Raw genomic sequence first — 24165 nt, forward strand, 5'->3', positions numbered from 1 at the left:
AGGAGTGAGGGTTTTCTTGTTCAAGTGTATATACAATGGGTCTTTACACAATGGACGTCGGTGAATGACAGTGAGGGAAGTGTGATATAGGTAGGGGGGAGAATTCAAAGGGAGTGACGCGCAGTATTTACAATTAGTGGCCCACAGGCGCTGGTTCTTCAAACAAACGAACTAGCTGTTAGCGGAGTCTCCCCGCCTCCCCACCCAGCTCGACACACCTGCCATACCTGACTGAGCCACACCCCTCCGGGAGTGTGGGTGGGCGACTCGTGGGGACGGTGGCCTCCTGGCGCCTCAACTCCTCCCGCTCTTCTCACTCTGGTCTCCGTTTCTCGGTCAGCTCCCTCTCCGCTCCTCTCTCGTTCCCCAAACACCACACAAACTTCCTCCTTGGTGTCATCACACCCCGACTCTCGTCTTTCATCCTGCGTCCTGCGTCATCCAGGGGCGGGGCTTCGAACTCCGAGTATGCCCAGTTAAAGGAGCCGTCTCGATCCGTGTAGCTTTGGGTTTTTACAGAGCGGTTCTGTGTCCGTGTTCCACTCGCTCTGGGGTAAGTGAAGAGAGGGGAGATTTGTAGAGTCAGTGACCTACCATTCAATTGTTGGGAGGGGGGGGGGGTTTCTATGAGTCTGGTCCCCCTGCTACACATACGCAGCAGCAGTAATTCTAAAGTTAAGTCTGAAAGAACTCAACCACCCTATCCTAGTTTGAAGAAATAAACAATCTCCATGAATGTATGATCAAGGGCAAATGCGGGTCACCAACTGACCCTTGCCCTCCAGCAGTCATAGAATCTCTGATCTTAAGAATCAATCAATCAGCATTTATAAGGCGCACCCCAAGGATATCTGGGCGCTGAGGGTGCTGGTTATCCGTCGAAAAGCCAGGTCTTGAGCTATCCCCTGCTGAGCGTTTTATCAATTCAGCAGCTCAATCGATCGTTCCAAGTGCGTTTCAAAATGCTGTAGAGCTTACGTTACTGAAAAACCATGGAGAAGTCCCGGATCTAAAAAAGATTTATAGGGAAATACCTCTGTCCCCTTAACCTGCAAAAACTATTGGTCAGAGAACTGTCTTCAAGAGGTTACAGGCTTTATAAATACATCAGCTCTCAGATAATTCTTATCAAAGGAATGTCAGCCTCACCACTGCAGGGTAAGAATATGATGCAATTGATAATTACTTGATGAGGTTGAATCAACTAAAACTGAATATTGACAAAACTGAGATTGCAATTCGAAAGAATAAGACCAATATTTGGAGCCAACGTTACTCACCAACAAAAATGAGATTGTTACCGGAGCCTAAACCCACAGCTAAAAGCCTCTGAGTGATAATCGATATCAATCTTAGCAAGAAGCAGCAGGCTGGAGCAGTAGGATCTAAATACAGATTTATACTGAAACTTCTTGAGAAACTAACCCCCCTTCTCCCACTTTAGGCAAGAAAAGCAATAGTGGTGGTCGCAGTCCTATCTAGATCGCATTATGCCAACCGAGTATATGTAAGATTACCCAATAACACCATTCATAGACTAAAAGTAATTCACAGCGATGCAGCTTGTTTACTACATCATCTTCAGAGGTGGGCACGCGCCACACCTATATCAAAATAACAAATCCAGTCTAAGACCCTCTGCCTCAGCCCTAAAGAGTTGAGAGGTCTAGCCCCTCACTTCATTGTAAACCAGGTGGAAATGCTTGCACCCGTACAAAAACAGAGATTGCCTCACTTGAATTTACTTACTATTGCAAAATTATAGAAGATCAGATCAGGTGGACGCCGCTTTGGTACAAGCTCCTTCAATTCGGATCTCTCTCCCAGGCGAAATCCATTTTGAATCTAACTCAAAGTGTTTTTCCAGAAATCTAAAAAAAATACAAGCCTACTCATCCTACATTCTTCCCTGGTCTGATTCATTGTCTCCACTTTTATGTATTTCTGATTCAGTTCCAAGAAACATCAGATTGAGCATACGCTCTACATATGCAATAACATAACAAGCATTTTTTAGATCCTGTAGAGAGGTTTGGTATGTTGGCGCGTGCTACAGTCACTGAACTGAATATTGCAAAAGAGAGGTGTACAATGCAAGTGAGAATGATTGCGCAGTCTTGTCTGCTAGGGTATGATAAACCTTTCATTGCTGCACGGCTGTTACAGTATTCTATTTGTTTTCATAAAAGTGTGCAATTTGAGCAGACCAAGGAACAGACATAGTATTGGAACCGCATTTCAAATCAGTGCCTTTCATAATATATGAACTATGTTATGGATATTGTTAAATTTTAATGATTGAATTTTTTTCTGGTTTTAGAAATTCACAATTTCCTCTGATCACACTGGGGTTGGTGAGACAGGAAGGAGTATTTTGACATAGTTGGCCTGTGATAACGTGTTGTCTTTTCTCTTTTCCTCTCCTCTGCAGACACTTGAGACTCGAACATCAATTTACCAGAATGGGGAGAAGACGGGCTCCAGGAAAGAAAGCGAAAGAGCAGTGTTCACAAGAATCCGTAAGAGCCACAGTCCCATCTTTACCTCTTCATGACGTCTCAGCTTCAAGATCCCGAAATGATGCTCAGAGGGACCAGGAGCTGAAATCGCTTTCCGATGACCTGCCCCACATTATCCTTTTATCCATGTTGGAGGAGTTGGAAGCAAAACTGGATAACTTGATGAATACTGTGGAGGACGTACCTTCTAGAGTCGCTGGGCTGATTAAGAAAATCTGGATAGAAAAGGATCAAGGTTCCCTAGACAATGGTGCAGTGTCTTTGGAGATGGTCTGTCGGGCGAGCATTAGAGATTGTGCTGTTAGCCGGTCTCCTGCGACACCTCAACTGGACAGGCCAGGTGGACCGAGCTTGTGCCTTCAGCAGGTGTTCTCTGATGGGCATGCACCAAAGCAGGAGTGTACGCTCTCTTCTCCGACCAATGTTCAAGGGCGTCCAGAGGAGCCAAACCTTTGTCTACAGCCAATGTTTCTACATCGATGTGACCCACAGCAGGACCAGTGCGTGCAACCTGGGTTTCCAGATGTATACAAGTTGCAGCCGGACGAGTGCATGCAGCCTGGTTTTCCAGACATACACGAGTTGAAGCAAGACCGGTGCATGCAAACTGGTTTTCCTGATGGAAATGGAGTACAGCAGGATTGTACTTTATCCAGGTGCCCTCAGACAGATCCTCCAGGCAGATCACTGGAGGTAAGGCGGTGTCTTCACTCGGAATTTGTTGATGGACAGAGACCAGAGCAAGACCACCGCATACAATTGGCGTTCCCAGAAAAGAGGGAACACGATGAGCCCCTGAAGCAAGAACCATCCCCATTGTCTGATAATAGCTGGGACCAGCAACATAACCTCTGCCCTCACCCACAATTTCCTGAAGGACACGAACCACAGCAAAACCACCGTATACAACCCGAGTTACCAGATGGGAAGGAACCTGATGATCCTTTGGAGGAAGAATTGATGTGTTTTGATTTCCAAGATCCACAGGAGAACCGCAGCTTACAACCCGTGTCACCTGATGGGAAGTCATCAGACGAACACTTTGAGTCTGGGCTGTTGTCCTTTGATGAGTTGGGGTCACAACAAACCCAGTGCCTACAGCAACACCTATGTTTGAAGCAGGAACTTCCTTATGTGCAGGATCCAAACATGAACTACGAGCTAGAATCTATGCATCCTGAAGCACAGGAACCAGATCAGAACGACAAGCTAGAACAGACCTGTACAGATGCACCGGGTTCAGATCAAAAGTACAAGCTAGAACCACTGCACACTGCGGCACAGGACAGAGAGCTAGAGTCAGTGCTTCCTGAAGCACAGAAACCAGGTCAGAACGACGAGCTAGAACAGACCTGTGCAGATGCACATGGTTCGGATCAAAAGTACAAGCTAGAACCTCCCTGTACTGATAGAGAGGGTTCAGATCAGAACTACATACTCGAACCACTGCACCCTGAATCACAGCATCAACATCACAACTGCAAGCTAGAACTGCTCTGTCCTGAGGAGTGGGGCCCATATATGCCCCCATCATGCCTAGAACTGGACACAATTACTGCAGATGAAGACGCCCCCTCAGACTCAATGGAGACAGGACCAACACAGTCCCATTTATTGCCGTCCAAAGCCACCCCAGGTATGTGTTTCGCTATACATAGAAACTCAGAGTGCATACTAACACAGGTAATCTCTTCAAAATGCATATGTACAGATTTTAGAAAGTCTCCGAGGGGATTAATATGGTTTGAGTGGAACCCACTGAGCGATACTGACCTCCAGAGTACGAGTACACAGGGTGCAGATGTGTCCCTGCGTTCTCTGCCTCTGTTTTCACACAGGACTGCATCCTTCCTGTGCAGAAACAGGCCTGGTTATGGGACTCTGCATGAGAGAAAAAAGTCAGTAGCTCTCGTCCTTCCTTGTCCGTCCCCATTCAAGGCTGAGGAACTGGAAATAGAGCTATTCATGGGAAGAGTTACTGGCCGGAATCAAACGTAATATTCGGGTGCAAGTGATGTGTTCATTGAGAATAACCGACATGCACAGTCTAGAGAGGGAAGTGTTTCCTGTGCACAGTTACATTGGGTAAGACGCAGTCGTCTCCAGTTCCTGATATAAAAATCCTAGTCTGTATTCGGCCTCAGCACCACCTCATGATAGAAAGATACACAAAGTGATTTGTTATGTGCCTTGTGAGTTCACCCACCCGCCTTCTAGCTCAGTCCCAAGTGTGCTATGAATGGTTTTAAAGGAAGATTAAAGTAGCGATGATCTCCCTACAGCAGTATCCTGCTTTAGCAAACTCTTTAACTATGTAAAATGTCATCGCATCATCTCATGTAAAATGCTGAGTTAGGGTTTGCACACCCGTAGTGCGAGTTATGGATTGTGGTTCTAACTATAGCTTGCATATTGCAGTGGTTTGATCAGTTTTAAGTTTTTACTCTAAATGCACTATACCCTTGTTTTTTAAGCAAATTTTCTAGTTGTTTTTTTTTAACCCCTTCACTGCGGCAGCTATTCTGCCGCAGTGCTAAGGGGGCGCGCGGCGGGCGTATGCTGGTGACGGAACCGCTCCGTCACCAGCCGCGGTTGCACTGTGCCCATGACGGAGCGGTTCCGTCACGGCCCCGCCCGGTCAATGGAACGCTCAGCGCAGGCGCGGAATCCGCGCCGCGCAGGCGTTCCGAGCGGGCCGTGACGGAACCGCTCCGTCATCAGCACAACGCGACCGCGGCTGATGACGGAGTGGTTCCGTCACCGGCAGGGGAGGGGTTAAAGATCCATTAAGGTGTTATAACAAAACCAACTAAAATTTCACTTTAACCTTATTCAGTGAAAATATATTAGGGATAAAGTACCTCACGTCACATATTATAAGGATATTACATGTCAGCAAGTAGTTCCATAACTATATAGAGGAACGAGGGGAAGGTAGAGTTACTTTATAAGGTTATGGGACCCTGAGGTGACTTGCAGTAATCCTATAATGTGTGCCAGGTGGTACTTTATCTCATATAATACATGTTCACACCATCACACGGAAGATTGTTTCCGCTCCAGGTAAGACATGGCTTGGCAGTTCGGGCTGGACTGTTCCCATGAGGGACAGGATCAGACTGATTTGCATATAGCCATGTCTGAACTGGGGTGGCAGAGTGGGCTAAAGAACGGTGATGGATTAAACCCAGATCTTTTGACTGGGTGTGAGTGTTTGATTGATTCAGATGCTCCGTCCATCACCACCCCCTTTTGTACCGCTTTTGGCCGCCATAAGTGTGGCAGGGTATGCTCAGACGTGAGTCCCTTGCTCACTTTGCCACTGGATTCAAGCAAGCCGGGCTGAAGACGGCTGGAATGCCAGAAACCGGTCCCCGGAAGCTTGTTTCTGGTCCAGGGAAGACATGGCTTGGCAGTTCGGGCTGGACGGTTTGTAGTGTAGTTCCTATAGTCCCAATAGGCTCTGCGCATTGGAATAATATATTCAGCAGTGTATACGTAGGACTGAGGTTAACTAGGTCTCTACTGACTATATTAGACTTAAGTTTTTGCCAGCTAGCTCAGAGGTCACTAGAAACTTTCTCGAATAAGCGAGGAGGAGTTTAACCTCCCTGGATAGACAAGAAGGGATTTAGTTTCTGACAACCATAAAACATGACAACTTTGCTCTCCCTGATTAAGAGTATATCTCTAGAGTCGTGTGAAAACAAAAGACAGCTATTTCACTCAGTCAAAGGTGCATACATAGTTTCACCAGATTTCAGAGAAAAGAGAGACGGGCATTTTCAATAAAAGGTATTATTTATTGAGCAGTCTCCTTCCTCATGCAAGAGAAATGAATTGCTACAATTGCAATACTTATAGTAAAGTAAAGTGCGTACAGTAAAAGCAGGATTATAAAATAATACTGTAAAAGCATTGATATGGTTTCTTAGCCATATGATACTTTAAAATAGATAAAATATATACATACATATATACATTGACTAATCGTACTCAACTGGTGCTTCTAAATACGCCTACCCCGGTGTACCTGACCTAAGCCTAATACGTGGGAAGGAGTAAGTAAGTAGAAGTTTAAGTTAAGTTTGTTTTGCCAAGAATCTGACTCAAGAATTCTCTGTAAGGGTTTAGTCAGCTCAGTACCTGGGTAATAGAAGGCAGGAGGTCTGGTATCTCTCTCTCAGGACTCGATATTTCAGTTACCCGCAAGGGTAGGCTGGAAACGCCGGAGCTGGATTTTCTCGGCAGGAGAAAAGACAGCGTCTTTCTCAGCGCGTCAAAAGGGAGGGGCAGTGTCCGTGGGCTCTCGGGCAAGTAGATAGCTGCTCCAGAATCACCACCGTGTGTTTGCTTAAGGCAGCGTTGGTATATTTATACCTGAAAGGTGCCGGGTTTGACGTAAGGCTGGATATAAGACGTCAATAAAGATGTCACTAAGAACTGGTCGTTCTTACAGTGCTTTACAGGAGTTCTCGGACTAAATCAAAACAAAGGCAATGGGGATTTCCCAGGTTGCTGAAGGCTTGGTTTGTTTAGAGAACTCGGTGTGCTTTCTAGGGGGCTGGAGGAGTAGGCTTGCTTAATGTGACAGCATGTGCTACGACTGAATTATGAATAGGGTTTTTATGCCGTTGTATGGATATTATTGATTTATAACCGGACAGGGGCACAAAATAAAAATATCGATTCAGGTTCCTAGATAAACACACTACAGGTTCCCATGAGGGACAGGATCAGACTGATTTGCATATAGACATGTCTGAACTGGGGTGGCAGAGTGGACTAAAGAACGGTGATGGATTAAACCCAGATCTTTTGACTGGGTGTGAGTGTTTGATTTATTCAGATGCTCCGTCCATCACCACCCCCTTTTGTACCGCTTTTGGCCGCCATAAGTGTGGCAGGGTATGCTCAGACGTGAGTCCCTTGCTCACTTTGCCACTGGATTCAAGCAAGCCGGGCTGAAGACGGCTGGAATGCCAGAAACCGGTCCTCGGAAGCTTGTTTCCGGTCCAGGGAAGACATGGCTTGGCAGTTCGGGCTGGACTGTTCCCATGAGGGACAGGATCAGACTGATTTGCATATAGACATGTCTGAACTGGGGTGGCAGAGTGGGCTAAAGAACGGTGATGGATTAAACCCAGATCTTTTGACTGGGTGTGAGTGTTTGATTGATTCAGATGCTTCGTCCATCACCACCCCCTTTTGTACCGCTTTTGGCCGCCATAAGTGTGGCAGGTATGCTCAGACGTGAGTCCCTTGCTCACTTGGAGTGGTGTGGCTCACTGGTTAGAGGCAGCAGACCTGGGAGCAGAAGTCGGCCCGGGACCAGGGTTCAATCCCCGACGCGGCAGGGTCTTGGGCTCAATGTCAGCGGACTCGACAATTCTCGCCTCGGTGCCTACTCTAACCTGGGGTCCCACTCGGCAACTCTGGGCAATAGCTTGCCTAATCTCCACAACGGCCCCATCAACGCCGGGGATGCCTGGCTCCACCTTGGGGATTCCCAGTAGGGACCATCCCACAGGGAAAGCCAGGACGGGATCCCCAGCGGTATACAGCGCCGGGACGCCCCTTTGCTGGGGCAGCTGTGCGCTTTACAAGTATACGACACACACACACTTTGCCACTGGATTCAAGCAAGCCGGGCTGAAGACGGCTGGAATTCCAGAAACCGGTCCTCTGAAGCTTGTTTCCGGTCCAGGGAAGACATGGCTTGGCAGTTCGGGCTGGACTGTTCCCATGAGGGACAGGATCAGACTGATTTGTATATAGCCCTGTCTGAACTGGGGTGGCAGAGTGGGCTAAAGAACGGTGATGGATTAAACCCAGATATTTTGACTGGGTGTGAGTGTTTGATTGATTCAGATGCTCCGTCCATCACCACCCCCTTTTGTACCACACCATCACCTTTCCCACAAACCGCTTAAAACCTTGTTGCCTAGCTCTTTCGTATGAAAGAACAAACATGTTTGCAAACATGAAGAATAAAAATAAAGCCTCTAGTGCAGAATTAAGCACATCAAAAACCTGTGGGATATTAGAAACAGTTAAATAAAAGTCATTAAAAAAGCTGCTGTACCTCGGAACATGTAGAAACATGCAGAAAGATTCCACGATTCCACCTTTCCTCTATCTAAGGAGTTGAATAAATAAGCATGTTCTCTCTGCTTGTCAAAGTAAGCTAGCAAAATAGAGCAGAAGAAAGAAAATCAAAGTTCCATTTGTTGGTTTAAGCAGCTGCTTCAATTATGTTTTGTTAGACCTGGTGTGAGAAGTTAGCCTGGCATATGATGTCCACTAGTTCTAGTCGGCACCTTGCACCAGTCGAATCGACCCTTATTGATGGTGGGTGTAAAGTCAACCTTATAGAAAGCTATCCTAGTGGTAGCATGGACCAGCAGTAATAGGCTAAGACTTCAGAGAGCATGTGAAGCAAGCTGTTTTACCAATTATAATCCCTTGAGTGCCAAATGAAAGGACACCACACAAGGTATATATCAAATATATATGTATGTATTCTAAACACAACCCCTCTGCACTCTTGATGAGGTCAGAGGTAAAAGTACATCACAAGTTACTTAATTAGTATACGATAAGTTGCACAAATACAGTTTTGCCCTAGGGGCCTCACAAACCATATACTAAAATAGTGGTATAAGGACCACGATAAAAATAGTAAGTAGACCTAGGGCCTAGGGAATCGCTGGGGCTACATTAAACAACCAAAGGTTAGGAAGTAGGAGACCCACAGGAGATGCGTGCAGAGTCTAAACACAGTCACGAGTTACCATTGACTTATAATGGGAAACGTAAAAGTTACAAAGTTACTATTTAAGGGCACTTCCGGATGGACTACGACAAAACCACTTTAGACTAGGACACTTCGAGAGTCAAGACCCACTGGAGCACCGAAGTACTCGTGTTACCTCACCCAGGGAAGCCGGGTGCATAGGTGCCTTTTGGTGTCGGGTTTCGTCGATGTTTTCTATGGAGATCTGCAAAGAAGTGCTGCAGGCTACCAGAGGAAAAGTGTCCGGGTGGATCCAAGGGTGGATTGCAGATCTGAAGAACCTGAAAGCAGAGGGGACAGAGTCTGGGTCACTAGCCAGTGACCAGGAAGGTACCAGGAAGGAACCAGGCAAGGTCGCAATGATCTCAGGTGAAGAGGTGAAGCTTGTCTCTGCAGCCACTAAGACCAGGAGTTGTCGACGACGACCAGGAGCTGGATTCAAGCTGTCCCATGAAGGATCTAGTTGACTGCGGCGTCAGTATCCGGATTGGATCCAACAAGCCACGGCAAACGCAACCCACGCAGGAAGTGAAGATTGGCTTCGGTGCAGACCAGCAAGGTCTGGGGAGCTTCTCCTTTGAAGGGAAGCTGGAGCAAGCCTGGAGCAACCAGGAAAGCAGTTTGGTTTCAAAAGAAAGTCTTCAGGGGGCTCACTAGCCAACGGACTAGGAACCAGGAAGACCTGTCGAGCTGAAATGCAAGAGCAGGCCCCACGCTGCACTCGTGGAGTGTGGAGGGCTGAGCTTCGGTGCAAAAGATGCTCAGGTCTGGGGCTACTCGTACCCCAATGCACAACTTCGAGTTACCTCAGAAGTCGATGCAGTTAGCAAAATGCAGGATGTCCAGGGTGTCCTGTCCCACGTCGCTCGTGTCCGCCACGGGTCTCAGCTTTTCTGTGGATGTGGGTCGGAGTCAGAGAAGTATGGAAGTCCAGTTCCTGTGTAGCTAAGTAGACCGGCAAGTTACTGGTGGTGCCTGTTTGCACAGGGTGGTCACTCCTTGACCACAAAGGAGATGTCTTCAGTCTTCTAGTCAGAATAGAATGTCGAAGGTCCAAGAGTTCTGTAGCAAAGTTTCGTTCCAGGATAATCTAAAGTCCTGGGGACACAGCTCCTATACTGAGTTAAGGGGCTGGATTACCTGCTAGGTCCCTCCTATGGGTGGACCTGGGAAGGGGGTGGTTACACCCCTTTCCCTTTGTCCAGTTTCGCGCCAGAGCGGGGATGGAGTGCCCCAGCAACTGGTTTTAACCGGGCTATGCTTGGAGCACCTTGTGTGCCCCAGGCAGTGTCTGGAAAAGCATCTGCTGATGCAGCCCTCCCTGCCCCAATACACAAAACCCTGTCTGGGGAGGTGGGGGCACCTCCCTTGACAGGAACCTATTGTCCAGGCCTCTCTTGTCGGAGTTTCGTCCAGCAGCAGGAGGTCAGACTCGTGTCTGTGGCAGCAGCATCCATTTTGTGATGCTGAGGCTCTGTTTTACTTTAACCAGGGTTAGCAGTAACTACATGTCTTCTCCCTCTAGAAGAGTGGAATGCTACCCCCACCACCAGAACTGGTAGTATTCCAAAATGTTTGACACCTTACACAACATGTTTTGATAAAGCCAAACCAAAGTTAGCATTAACCGCGAGGATTATGATGCACTTAAGAGTATATGGTATGGCTATATCATAGAACAGCTATAAGGAGCTGGTTCTGAAAGCTGCAGAGGGGCTCAGATCATGCTAGGGCACCCTCTCACGTAAAACCAAGCACTCTGCCTCAAGGATCGATAAGGCCTGCCATAGGAGTGACTTATAGGTGCACATGTGTCTATATATAAGGTAGATATCGATATACTATATCTAAGTAAGGGGTGATTACACCACCTTACCCAAGCCGAGTGATCATCCTGTGGTGTCAGTTTGTAGGGCCAGCCAGGGGTGGCATAGTGCATGCTGCAGCCCCTGGTAGGCCTTGGATGCACCTATGCCCTGGGTACCTATGGTACACTATACAGGGGCTCACAAGGAGTAACCAATCTGGTATGTACCTAAAGTACATGGAGTCCATTTTATAGGGAGAGCAGATAGCCTGGGGGCCTGAATAGCAGGATCCCAGACCAACTAAGTCAAAAACCAGCAAAACACTAGGCAAAAAGTTGGGGTAACCATATAGTCAGATATCTACCTTCCTACACCCCCCCCCCCCCCAAACGAACGAAGATAAGGCTATCCTTGTCCAGGTAAGCCTATATTACCTAAGTGGCCATATAAGGAAGTACCTGCACTAGCATGGTTACCCCCCTGTTTCATGGTCCACTAAGCAATCCCTCACCCTAAGGGTATCAGAGGGTCTCCACCATAGGGAATCTCTACCTGTGGTTTGTTTTGGCAAAGTAAAAGGCTGGTGCTGGGATGGAGTACTGAAGTGAGGCTCCACTAATGTTGGGCTCAGCTTCCTCCAATCACTATCCACCATGTATGCCTTTCTTTCCATGACTGAGTTGCACTGTGCTCTCAGGGTCAACCTCTGGCTGCCTACAGCTGGAGGCTGGGTCCCTTTGTTGGACCACTGGAGGGACAGGTCAGGTTTGGGGCCATTGGTTCCCAGGTATCTTTTATGTTGGCTGGATTTAGATGCACTGGGCACCGTGCCACTGCTAATCAGTGCCACAGCACGAATGCTCCCCTTGTAAAGATGACTGTACGAATTAGGATAACCATAATGCCTAGGTCTGTATTGCATGTTCTAATAGCGAGTTACCTTCCATTTCACTGTTACTATTGTGAAGCTATCTGTTCTCATAGGCCAGAATGGGCAGGTTGACGATTACCTTCTATAATCCTATCCAACCCCTAGAACCTGATAGTAACTTAAAATTTGATATGTTTATGCTCAGGACAGTGAGATACACTTTTTAGTAAGAACCATTTATATATCCCATGTTCGAAAATGGCTCTTCTGGAATCGCTGTATTTCCTTGCCTGATCTTTCCTTTAGGCTTTGCTAGTATGTCTATTGGCCGTCTGGTTTTGGAGCAGCTGGGCCAGCTGGGTCAGACCTGGCTGGAGAGAGAGATCGGTATTCAGAGCATGGGGAGGGGTGACTCTTTGATCTGAGCAAGGCCGTGCCTGGCAAGGTGAATGATGGCTCCACCCCCCCACTGGGCGTCTGATAGCAGACACCCGCATTCTGAAAGGGCAGGATGTCGCCTCGTAAACCAAGTGCTCCCCGACCCCACCATACTGATTCTGACTGGATTGAGTGATTTGTGGCTTTAGAGAACAAAGACTTTTTAGGTATAAAACGCTATGCTGGAACCTTGTCCAGGTGTTTTCCTTCTGGATGTCAAGACGAAACTCTTTCCGAGTGAACAGAGGAAAGGACTTTTGAAACTTTCACCAAGCTTGCTGAAGAAACTACCTGAGGGCCTGAAACGAGAGCGCCTCCTGCTGAAGTCACAGGGACATTAGACTTCACCCCGTCAGCTGTCGGAATCCCTGTTCGAGGAATTCTGCTTGCAGGTGAGGCCTCCGTCGAGCAATGCGGAGCCTCTAGTTCTACTGTGAGGAACGCGGACTGGGAACCTTCACTGAATCTGTGTGGGCCACTGCAGCTAAGAGAGAGCTGCTGCCGCTGAGAGCCCGTCTGAATTTGAACCTCTTGAACCTTCGCTGAATACGTGTGTGCCGCCGCAGCTAAGAGAGAGCTGCCGTCGCTCAGAGCCCATCTGAATTTGAACCTTCAGAACATTCGCTGAATCATGATTGGCCCCCTGCTGCTAAGAGAGAACTGTAGACATTGAGTGCCCACCATTGTGCCAGCCTGGTCGTTTTCCATCCTTCATCCTGTGGGCCGCCGTAGCTAAGAGAGAGGTGCTGCCCCTGAGTGCCCGCACCTTCTCCAACTTGAAATCATTGTGGTCTGTCCTGTGGGCCGCCGCAGCTAAGAAAGAGCTGCTGCCGCTGAGTGCCCACACCTTTGCCAACTTTGTATCATCGTGATTCGTCTTGTGGGCTGCCGCAGCTAAGCGAGAGCTGCTGGTGCTGAGTGCCCGCACCTTTGCATCATTGTGATCTGTCCTGTGGGCCGCCGCAGCTAAGAGAGGGCTGCTGCCGCTGAGTGCCCGCACCTTTGCCAACATTGCATTACCGTGATTTGTCCTGTGGGCCACCACAGCTAAGAGAGAGCTGCTGCCGCTGAGCGCCCACACCTTTGCCAATGTTGCCTCATCGTGATTTGTCCTGTGGGCTGTCTCAGCTAAGAAAGAGCTGCTGCCGCTGAGCGCCCTCACCTTTGCCAATGTTGCCTCATCGTGATTTGTCCTGTGGGCTGTCGCAGCTAAGGGAGAGCTGCCGCCGTTGTGTGCCCGCATCTTGTTCACCATTGTCAAGGATTGTCGCTATTGTCTTGCGGGCCGCCGCAGGTAAGAGAGAGCTGCTGCCGCTGTGTGCCCACCACGGAGCTGCAAGACGAGAGTCATTGCTATCACCAGCCCGGGCTGCCGCGTGCTGCTGCCACTGAGAGCCCACCTGTGCCCGAATCACTGTGGGTGCACGCTGCGGACCCCTGCAGCCACGACTTGTGGTCGCTGGGTGTCAGAACCAGCAGCTCTTCCCGCTCGACACAGGAGCAGAATGACGCTAGCTCCCAATTCCGCAAAAGAACTCCCCAGCCGCTCACTTAAGATATATATGAGTTGCCAGCAGAGCCCTCATGGGGAAAGGGTAATTGGACAGAGAAGAGAATGCACACAAATTTCTTCGTTCTTCTAAAAGAGGATTCTGTGTCTGAATTCTTCTTCCTCTCTGAGAAGTATTCTGTATCTTCTTCTCTCTGGCTGAATATTGCTGTAAAATAAAAGTCACACTTGCATTGACCTGCTTACAATTCTACTCTCCTTAATCTTTTATATCTATTCTTACACATACCCAGTATTCTGTGTGCCTTTTCCTCTCTTCCTTTATTATATTTTCTTTTCCTGGCTGTAATGACAAGTGCAATTTATTTTCTATAATCTATTCTTCTCTTACTTATGACTTGTCTTCTTCTCTACTGTATTCTACTCTCACCTATGTTTTACCAAGAAGCCGCTGCTGAGGTAAGTCCTTTATTCACCTAAGCTGTAGCTTATTGCTAGAGCTGACTGCTGTTAACTTCACAGCTACCACACTCCCTTTACTGAAAAATATTATGTTTTCGTTATCGCAAGTGTCTACCTCGACACTCACATCAAGGATGCTTGTTCTGTCTCTGAATCTTTATTCTCTGAAGTACGCCACAGTTTTGAACTGCGCAAACTCAAGTGAAGCGGAGCTTCTAGGAGCATGCGCAAACAAGACCAATTTAGCACAGAGGAAAATACGCTATACAAGCTTTCGAAACACTTATTCAGTCTTGTTCTCGTCAGAAATTCGCTACTAACTGCGCAGGCTCAAGAGAAGGTATAACCTCCAAGGGGCGTGCGCACATCAGTCAAATCACAACACAGTTAGTTCGTAATTAATTCGGAACAGTCTTACTTATCGGAGATTCTTCAAGTAATTGCTGCAACAAACTCTGGATACACGCGACGCGATAATTTCCCTGACTACGCGCCGCACAAGGATACACGTCCTGCTACTCCAAAGGCTCAGGTGAAGTGCGTAGTTCCACAAGCGCTTCACCTGCTTGAGTCCAACTCGGTAAAACAGCTAGAACGCTAACCTTACCAAGCTTAAGGGATCGCTGGCATCCATGTTGCTTCTTGCCTTGCTTCTTATGTAGTTTCTGCAATTTTGTGATTGCGGCTAACACTACCCCCTTGTTCTTATTGCCTCTTTGCACTGCCTTAGGGACACGTCTAGTGGGGGACCTGACAGTACCCTCCCTCAAGGAGCGTCCTTCCTTCTGTGGTTTGTTAGGGTATCTTCTATGGAACTCAGCCACCAATCTTGGAGCGTTCACTTCAGAGGCTAATTCCCATGACCTCTCTTCTGGGCCATTACCCTTCCAGTGCAACAAATAGTAAAGCCTACCCTCTTTTATTCTGGAGTCTAATATTTGTTGAACCTCAAACTCTTCTCCCTGCTCTGTTTGAATTGGTTTTGGGGTTTCTCCTAATCTCAGGTTTGGCTCTGTCTTTTTTAACAACGACACATGAAACACAGGATGTATTCGTAAGGACTTGGGCAACCTTAACTGATAATTTAGTGTGCTTAACTTCCTGACAATTTGGTAAGGCCCAATGAATCGTGGTTGAAATTTTCTGATTCCTTTCAATCTAAGGTTCTTGGTATTTAACCAGACCTTGTCTCCTACTTCCATCTCTGGCTCTTTCCTTCTCTTCTGATCAGCATACTTCATATAACTTGCCTTTGCTAACGTTAAATTTTTAGTAGCGAGATCATGAATCTTTGTCAGGTGTCCTACCAAATCCGTAACTGCCGGAACATCTACTTCCTGAAAATTTAAAGAGTGCTGTGGGTGTCTACCTGTATTCAGAAAGAATGGGGTGTAACCTGTGGAAGAATTCTTAGTGTTGTTATATGCAAATTCTGCTGCCCACAAATCTCCCTCCTGTTCTAACAGACACAACCTTAAATATTGTTCTTGTTCTTGATTGGCCCTTTCTGTCTGCCCATCTGACTCTGGGTGGAAACTAGTGGAGTACCGGTTTTCTATGTTTAAACGCTTGGTGAATGCTTTCCAAAAATGGGACAAAAACTGGGAACCTCGGTCTGAGATCAAAATCTTTGGTTTCCCATGTGCCCGAACTACATGTTGACTAAATACACTCTCTAAAGTCTTGGCCGTTGGCACCCCTTTTAAAGGCACAAAATGCGCCATCTTAGTGAAAGCGTCCACACATACTAAGATTGTATCATAACCTTGACTAGAGGGTAACTCCACTATGAGGTCTAATGTCACTGTGTGCCAAGGATATGGAGGGGTGGGTAAGGGATGCAATAACCCTTGTGGACGCTTCCTTTCTGATTTTCCTCTTGCGCAAGTCTAACAAGTAGCTACATACCGATGCACATCCTTAATCATGTCTGGCCACCAGAATCGTCTTCGAACCAAATCTTTGGTCTTATTGATGCCCTTGTGCCCTGCCAGAATACTGTCATGGCATTCTTTTAACGCCTTCTGTTGCATCTCTGTAGTTGGTAAAAACAAGCCTCCATCATGGTACGGCAAACCTTTTCGAATCTCTCTCCTGGAATCTTCTGCTAACCAAGCACTGAATTCCCCATTACTCAGTGAACTCAATTCCTCTGGTATCTCCTCTTCCTCTGGTAATACTGCACTAATGATGTTTTCTTGTGGAATAATTGGCTGATCTTGGATCTCTTCCACTACTCCTTCTGTCTCCAACCGTGACAAAGCATCAGCCTTTCCATTCTGATTTCCTGGTCGATATGTAATCACGAAATTTTATTCAGCGAACTATAAGGACCAACGCAATTGTCATGGAGTTAGAGTCCTCACAGATTTTTAAAATGTCAGATTCCTGTGATCGGTATATACAGTTACCACATGACTGGCTCCCATTAGATAATGCCTCCACTCCACTCCTTGAAGGCATCCTTAATGGCCAGCAGTTCCTTTTCAGTGATCGTATAATTGATCTCTGGGAGAGTCAATTTCCACAAAGAAAGGTTCTGCTGGATGCGGGTGTAACAAGATTGGAGCTGTGGTGAAATTTCCTTTTAACTGCTCGAATGCATCTTCAGCTTCAGCAGTCCATTGGAAAGGAACTCCTTTTTTTAATAAGCGTGTGATTGGAATCAATTTTCTAGAAAAGTCTTGAATAAATCTCCTATAGAAATTTGCAAATCCAAGAAAACTTTGCACTTCCTTAACTGAAGTAGGAGATTTCCAATCGACCATCGCCTTTTATCTTGTTTTCGTCCATAGTTATTCCTCCAGGAGTCAGCACAAAACCCAAAAACTCTACTGAAGTAACATCGAAGGCACATTTTTCCAGTTTCACATAGAGTCCGTTTTCTCGTAGCCTGTGCAAAACTCTTCTCACATGGTTCTCATGATTCTCAACATCTGATGAATAAATCAATATATCGTCTATATAGACTATTGCCATTTGGTCTATGCAATCCTTTAGCACATCGTTAATAAAGTGCTGGAAGGCAGCTGGTGCATTGCACAACCCATATGGCATCACCTGATATTCAAACAAACCATGTTTTGTTCTGAATGCGGTTTTCCATTCATCTCCTTCTCTTATTCTGACTAGATGATATGCGCCATTTCAAATCAAGTTTCGTATAGATTGTGGCTTCCTTAACTTGATCCAACAATGTTGAAATAAGAGGCAGAGGTTACCGATTCTTGACAGTAATGCTATTAATTGCTCTGTAATCAATACAGATGCGCAATTCCCTGTTCTTTTTTGGAATAAAAAATAACGGCCAGGAGACTGGGGACTGCGAGGGTCTGATGAAGCCATTCTCTAAATACTCTGCAAGATACTTCTTCAAATGCTGATCTTCCTTCTCAGTCAGCGCATAAATCCTGCTGCAGGGCAAATTGACCCCGGTTTCCAAATCAATTTTGCAATCGTATTCTCTATGCGGGGGAAGTTTCCTTGCCTCCGCCTCATTAAAGACATCCTGGAACTCTTGATACTTCTCCGGTAACACCACTGCATCAATTACGCAAACCACCTTTTCAATTTCACTCAGATGATATGCTGGGGATTTTTCCGTTTTCTTCTGACAGTTTCCGAAACAGTTCTCTCTACAATAGTTGGAATCACTGTTCCCATCAACATGCACGCGTGTGCGGGCGCGCATGTCTTTCACTCCCAGCGCGCAGTGTCTTTGAAGTGCGCACACAGAGCACACCCATCCACCTAGAGGCAAGTATTCCTGTTGATCGGCGCGCCCTGTAGACGGGCGCTGCGATCAACAGGAATACTTTAACAAAAGCAGACAATCGGCCCCCAGCTGCGCTGTATTTAGAAAGGGCATGCTTGCTATCACTCACTTGATGGCTTCGGCTGCGGCATTCATGAGAGGCAGTGGTGGCATGATCGCGGCTGGGCCCCGGTGAGTCGAGTGTCTATCAGTCTGGCCTGGATCCAAGACAGACACTGCATTCAGTGTGTCAGTGTGTGCTGTGTGGCTGCGGGTCCCCGTGTGGCTCATCTCCACGGCCGCTGGAGGACAGGGACCTGGACAGAGTCACAACACAGTCTGAAGTACTGTGAAGTTATAGTAAGTACTGGTGATGCAAGCGGGCAGCAGGCGAATGAAATGGGCCCCTGCTGTTAATGAGCTCCTGCTCTTTGCTGCCGGTGCTGTCATGAATCCTGCTGATTTGCGAGCGACGAACCCAGCTTTTCCCACCATGGCCCGGACAGCGGCGATGTTATTATAACCCCCTGACTTCCTGGGGCGGCCAGAGAGGTTCATTCGTGGCCCCCAGTGCAACGGGACCCCTGACTGTAAAGTTGAGCAGCAGGCCCGAGCAAGCTTGATTCGGGCAGCTTGTCACCTTAGAAGAGAGGGAAGCAAGGCAGCCGGCGTCACGTATATGCAGCTGTTCTCCACCGGAAATGTAATGTAAACCAGTACATAACACTTCACTAAGTATTTTATGGACAATGTGTGGATGGAGCAAGCTAGAAGTTTATGCTTTTTCTCTAGACTGAGCGTCTGGGTCAAGACTTTGGGGTGCTGCGTGAAATTAGCAGAATACATTTCTCTCTGTCCAGGACATAACACCCTGGTACAATTATTGGCATTTCTAAACATATACCTACATGAGCAGATGTATATGCGGCATAACAAATAGGGATCCTAAGGAATGAATATCTCCATGTGCAGGAACCAAATCACATTATTCAATTAAATATATTAAACATCAAGAGACTAGCTGATCACCAAAATCAAACGTGCTCGAAAATTTATCTGTGAATACTATGTTTGAGAATATAGAAAACTCTGAAAGCCATGGACTGTAAAGGCATTTTACTGGCTTTTGCGATCTATACAAATAATAGAACATGTCTAAAATGGAAGTATATGTCTTTTCATTTGGGAACAAGTATGATTTTTCTATGAATAGATCCCATAATTTCGAGTAAGTGTGTGCTAAGTACTGGAGTCAGTGAGGGGCGTATGATAAGAGTTGCTGTCTGTAATCAAGTTGCAACTCTGTTCTCAGCTTGCCTTCCCACCTCCAAGTCCCATACACACACACAAGTCACACCCACACACAGACTTACACGTAGCGGCCATCATGACACACACATACATACACAACATGCACAGCACAGCACCTTTCAAAGGACAGCTGATGTAACATGATTTCTCTGTGCTTGTCTAAATGCTCACTTGACACTGCTTACTAAAGCCACTACACATGATCTATCATCTCCCACATAATTGCTTACCAGCTCGAGGCTGTCGGCCACGCACGATGTGACCAAGTAAGTGTGCTTCACAGGGCCTGAGGCTGCCTTGCCAAAATGCTAGGGGGCGTGCTCCGGTCTGCCCCTGTCAGTTTTCACTTGACTTCACTCTGGCGAGCCAACAGCCCAACCATGCTTTTTCTTGGATGATAATAGGAAATTAAAAGAAGCGCTTATAAGAAGCTTGTAGGTGTCTCTGGAAGGTATTGCCTGTGTTTATGAAGGCGGATGATACCCGGATGTATCGCTGTGGTACATGACTGCTAGCTAAACTGAAGTTGAAGTGCATTAAAAATACACTAATTATTGGAGCATGTGAATGGAAAATAGAGCAGGACGTTTATTTTGTATATTAACTAATTTGTGCTGAGCGGCCTCAAGTTGAACAGGCCATTCCTTGAGGAACTTCGAAACAACTGTCTATATGTTGAGAGAGACTCGTTTGTAAAATTATAAACACTACAGCGCACCAGCGGTTGGCTATACCTGAGATTTCTCTGCGCCTCCAGGTGCTTTGCTGCAGCTGAAACATTTTTTGTTGCTATTTTGCCTCTCTTCTTTGCTTGATTTTGCTCCCTAAAAAGTGTCACTCGTAGTCATTTAAATGTCACTCATAATTACATTGAAAATATGAAAATGTCACACATAGCAATATAAAACCTTGGCAGCTGTGCCTTTTGTTAATCTAGCGAGGCTGATTGCGTGCCTTTTTGAAAGTTTTCATGTTAATTGCAGCCCGTGTATTGGCATGTCGGGCGCTGCAATTAACAGAAAACGTTCAAAAAGGCACGCAGTCTGCTGCACTCTATTACCAAAAGGTATGTAGCAAGCCTAAAAGGACGATGTCTGCTTTCACAATCACTAATATGTTAGTGAGTGTGAAAGCACACAGGGCAGACTCTTTGCGCTTTGTCCACCACTCAAATTAATTTCATATTTCCCTATACTAATTCCCCACTAATCCTGTTTGGGTCCTGGAGTAGCATGCTACTCACAATAAAACAGCTATCCCCATGTCAGAACCTGGTCACTTTACCACCACGTGCGGTCTGGTTCTTGATGCACATAGCCTTGGCTGCAGCACACAGAGACCTTACATTGCCGCACACAGAGGAAAAAAATTAGAGGGAACATTGGTTGGAATCCAAGGTTACTGTTCTTGCCGCCCAATCTACTGTGGGGTTATGCTCAGTGAGCCAGGGTAACCCCAAAATCAACTGAAACTGAGGCGCGTCTATCAAATTAAACTGCAGGGTTTCTCGATGTCCTTCTGTGGATTCCAACAACACTGGTTCAGTATGGCTCACGATGGGACCTGATGACAAATTGGTGCCGTCGACGGCTCTCACTGGTTGACTCTTTATCTTCCTTATGGCTTGTAAACCAATTCTCTACGCAAATCGTATATCTCAAAAATTGCCAGTGGCACCTGAATCTATCATCACCGCCACTCGTTCCAATCTTTCTTCTCTGTAACTTAGCGTCATGGTCAAACTAAATGAGGGGCTTCCGATTGAAGAGTATTAGCTAAAGCATGATCTCCTGGAGCTGTCTTTGTTTCTGCTACCACCAGTCCAACTCCCTTTACTGGTGGCGCGAAGCGTTTTCCGCCCACACTGACTTGGGCTTCTTTGGACAGTCTCGGACGAAATGACCACTACCTCCACAATATAAGCACAACTTATTTGCACGCCTCTTTTCCTTTTCTTCTTTTGAAAGCGGACCACGTACTGCTCCAATTTGCATGGGCTCCACTCCTTTGTTCGAATCACTTTCCTTCTGAGAATCGTACCTGGCCCTGTCAAAACGAGGTATGTTTGGACGAAAATCTCGCTTCTTTTCTCCTCTCCTCTCACTGATTCGAAATTCAATTTCTAATACTAGATCGACTAGAGCTGATATTTCCGTTGGACGATTAGGAACTTGTGCTAGGGCATCCTTCAATTCGTCTTTCAGACCCCGATAGAACACTGCGTTTTTTTTTTTCTCAGGCCAGTCCGTTTCTAATACCAACTTATTGAATTGCGCCAAATAAGCCACTAGTGGCTAGATGTAGGTAATTCTATTTTACCACTTCTTAAATACCGAATTTTACCGATTCGGTATTTAAGAAGTGGTAAAATAAAGGGGGGGTATGTAGGTGTTTCAGAATCGGTAAATACCGAATTGTTAAGATTCGGTATTTACCGATTCTGTAAATACTGATTCGGTAATGCCCATTGATTCCTATGGGCATTGAAGCCCATAGGAATCAATGGGCAATACCGAATCGGTATTTACCGATTCGGTAAATACCGATTTCAGCAAGGGTGCAGGGGGTGTCACTTTGACACCCTCTAGCACCCCAAAGACGGGCATGTGTGCCATGTGGCACACAGACATGCCCTAAGGGCATGTCTGTCTGTCACATGGCTAGGTGTGCATGCACACATGTGCATGCACACCTGGATTCGGTATTTTACCACCCAATTGGATTGGGTGGTAAAATACCGAATCTGTAAGGCTTTAGGGACTCTGAAGAGTCCCACCTACATCTGGCCGTTACCGAATCGGTAAAAATACCGATTCGGTATTTTACAGAATCGGTAAATTTACCGAATCTGTAAAAATGGCCCCCTACATACCAAATACCCATATACCGGTTGGTAACGGCCGAAATAGGCCATTACCGGTCGGTAAATGGCCTCCTACATCTGGCCCTAGGTCTCTATTTCCTTGCTTAAGTTCCAATAGTTCGTTATCAGTGGCTTGTGACACTCTCCGTCGATCAAATATTCTCATGAATTCTTTCTTGAATGCGTCCAAATCAAAAAGTACTGGATCATTCTTGGTGACCAGAGGCATAGACCAGGCTGCCGCATCCCCACTTAAATAAGACAAGATGAAAGCTACTCGAGACTGCGCATCAGGAAACAAGGCTGGTCTACACATAAAGTGCAAATGACATTGTGTCAGAAAGACCTGTGCCTTCTGGGGATCCCCACTGAAACGTTCTGGAGGGGCTAGTGGTATAACTGGTGACAAGGAATGTATGACCTGGGTGTTTACCTTGGGTTGTGGTGAGGAAAAATCTCCAAATGATCCTAAATCGGGAGACGACAATTTGACTCCATCCCCAGAAGCTAAACTTCCCATCTTTTGTGCTAACTCAATGGTGTCTTTCTTTAGCTCTCTATTTTCTTCTCTAACTATAATTAACTCTCGTTGTATGCCTTCCAGTATTTCTCCTAACTTTTTTAAATCTAAACCTTCAGCCATTCTGCTCAGGTGCCCCTACCTCGTGGTCACTTCACTCTGTCAGAACCAGCTGCTCTTCCCGCTGGCACTCGTCACAGGAGCAGAATGACGCTAGCTCCCAATTCCGCAAAAGAACTCCCCAGCCACTCACTTAAGATATATATGAGTTGCCAGCAGAGCCCTCATGGGGAAAGGGGAATTGAACAGAGAATAGAATGCACACAAATTTCTTCTTTCTTCTAAGGGAGGATTCTGTTTCTGAATTCTTCTTCCTCTCTGAGAAGTGTTCTGTATCTTCTTCTTTCTGGCTGAATATTGCTGTAAAATAAAAGTCACACTTGCATTGACCTGCTTACAATTCTACTCTCCTTAATCTTTTTTATCTATTCTTACACATACCCAGTATTCTGTGTGCCTTTTCCTCTCTTCCTTTATTATATTTTCGTTTGGCTCTTTCCTGGCTGTAATGACAAATGCAATTTATTTTCTATAATCTATTCTTCTCTTACTTCTGACTTGTCTTCTTCTCTACTGTATTCTACTCTCACCTATGTTTTACCAAGAAGCCGCTGCTGAGGTAAGTCCTTTATTCACCTAAGCTGTAGCTTATTACTGGAGCTGACTGCTGTTAACTTCACAGCTACCACACCCCCTTTACTGGAAAATATTATGTTTTCGTTATCGCAAGTGTCTACCACGACACTCACATCAAGGATGCTTGTTCTGTCTCTGAATCTTTATTCTCTGAAGTATGTGTGAGAAGTTGGCCTGATAGGTGATGTTTCCAATTCTGGAACCACCTATTATCAGACCAAACAATCCCTTATGGTGTCTGGTTGTAAGTCAACCTTATTAGACAAGCTATCCTAGGGGTAGCATGGACTAAGCAGCCTAAAGGCTTAACTTAAGAGGTCGTGTTAAGCGAGCTGTTTTACCACATACAATCCTGTAATATCAAATGAAAGGACACCACACAAGTATATATTATAAAAATATATGTGTTTATTACTAAAAACAATCCCCAGTATTCTTTATGAATAAAGGGGCACAAGCGTTAAATCAAAAGCACTGTTTAAACATACAAGTTGCACAATTATGGATGAGGGCGGGTGGCCACTCAAACCATATACTAAACAAGTGGTATAAGAGATGCCACTCGAGCAGTGGTTAGGCCTAGGGCCTAGGGAATCGCTGGGAGCAGTCAGGACAAG

At 46.3% G+C, this 24165-nt stretch overlaps 1 protein-coding gene across 1 annotated transcript in view; it reads left to right on the forward strand.

The window, feature by feature from the left end:
- LOC144806261 (uncharacterized) overlaps positions 1-24165 on the forward strand; it is a 380563-nt gene that overhangs the window by 31798 nt on the left and 324600 nt on the right. The window contains 3 exon segments of the mRNA XM_078672655.1: positions 2432-4155; positions 5058-5073; positions 13008-13014. Coding sequence (XP_078528781.1) covers positions 2432-4155; positions 5058-5073; positions 13008-13014 — 1747 coding nt within the window.

The sequence above is a fragment of the Lissotriton helveticus genome (assembly GCF_964261635.1).
Source record: "Lissotriton helveticus chromosome 1_1 unlocalized genomic scaffold, aLisHel1.1 SUPER_1_unloc_58, whole genome shotgun sequence".
Taxonomy (NCBI): domain Eukaryota; kingdom Metazoa; phylum Chordata; class Amphibia; order Caudata; family Salamandridae; genus Lissotriton; species Lissotriton helveticus.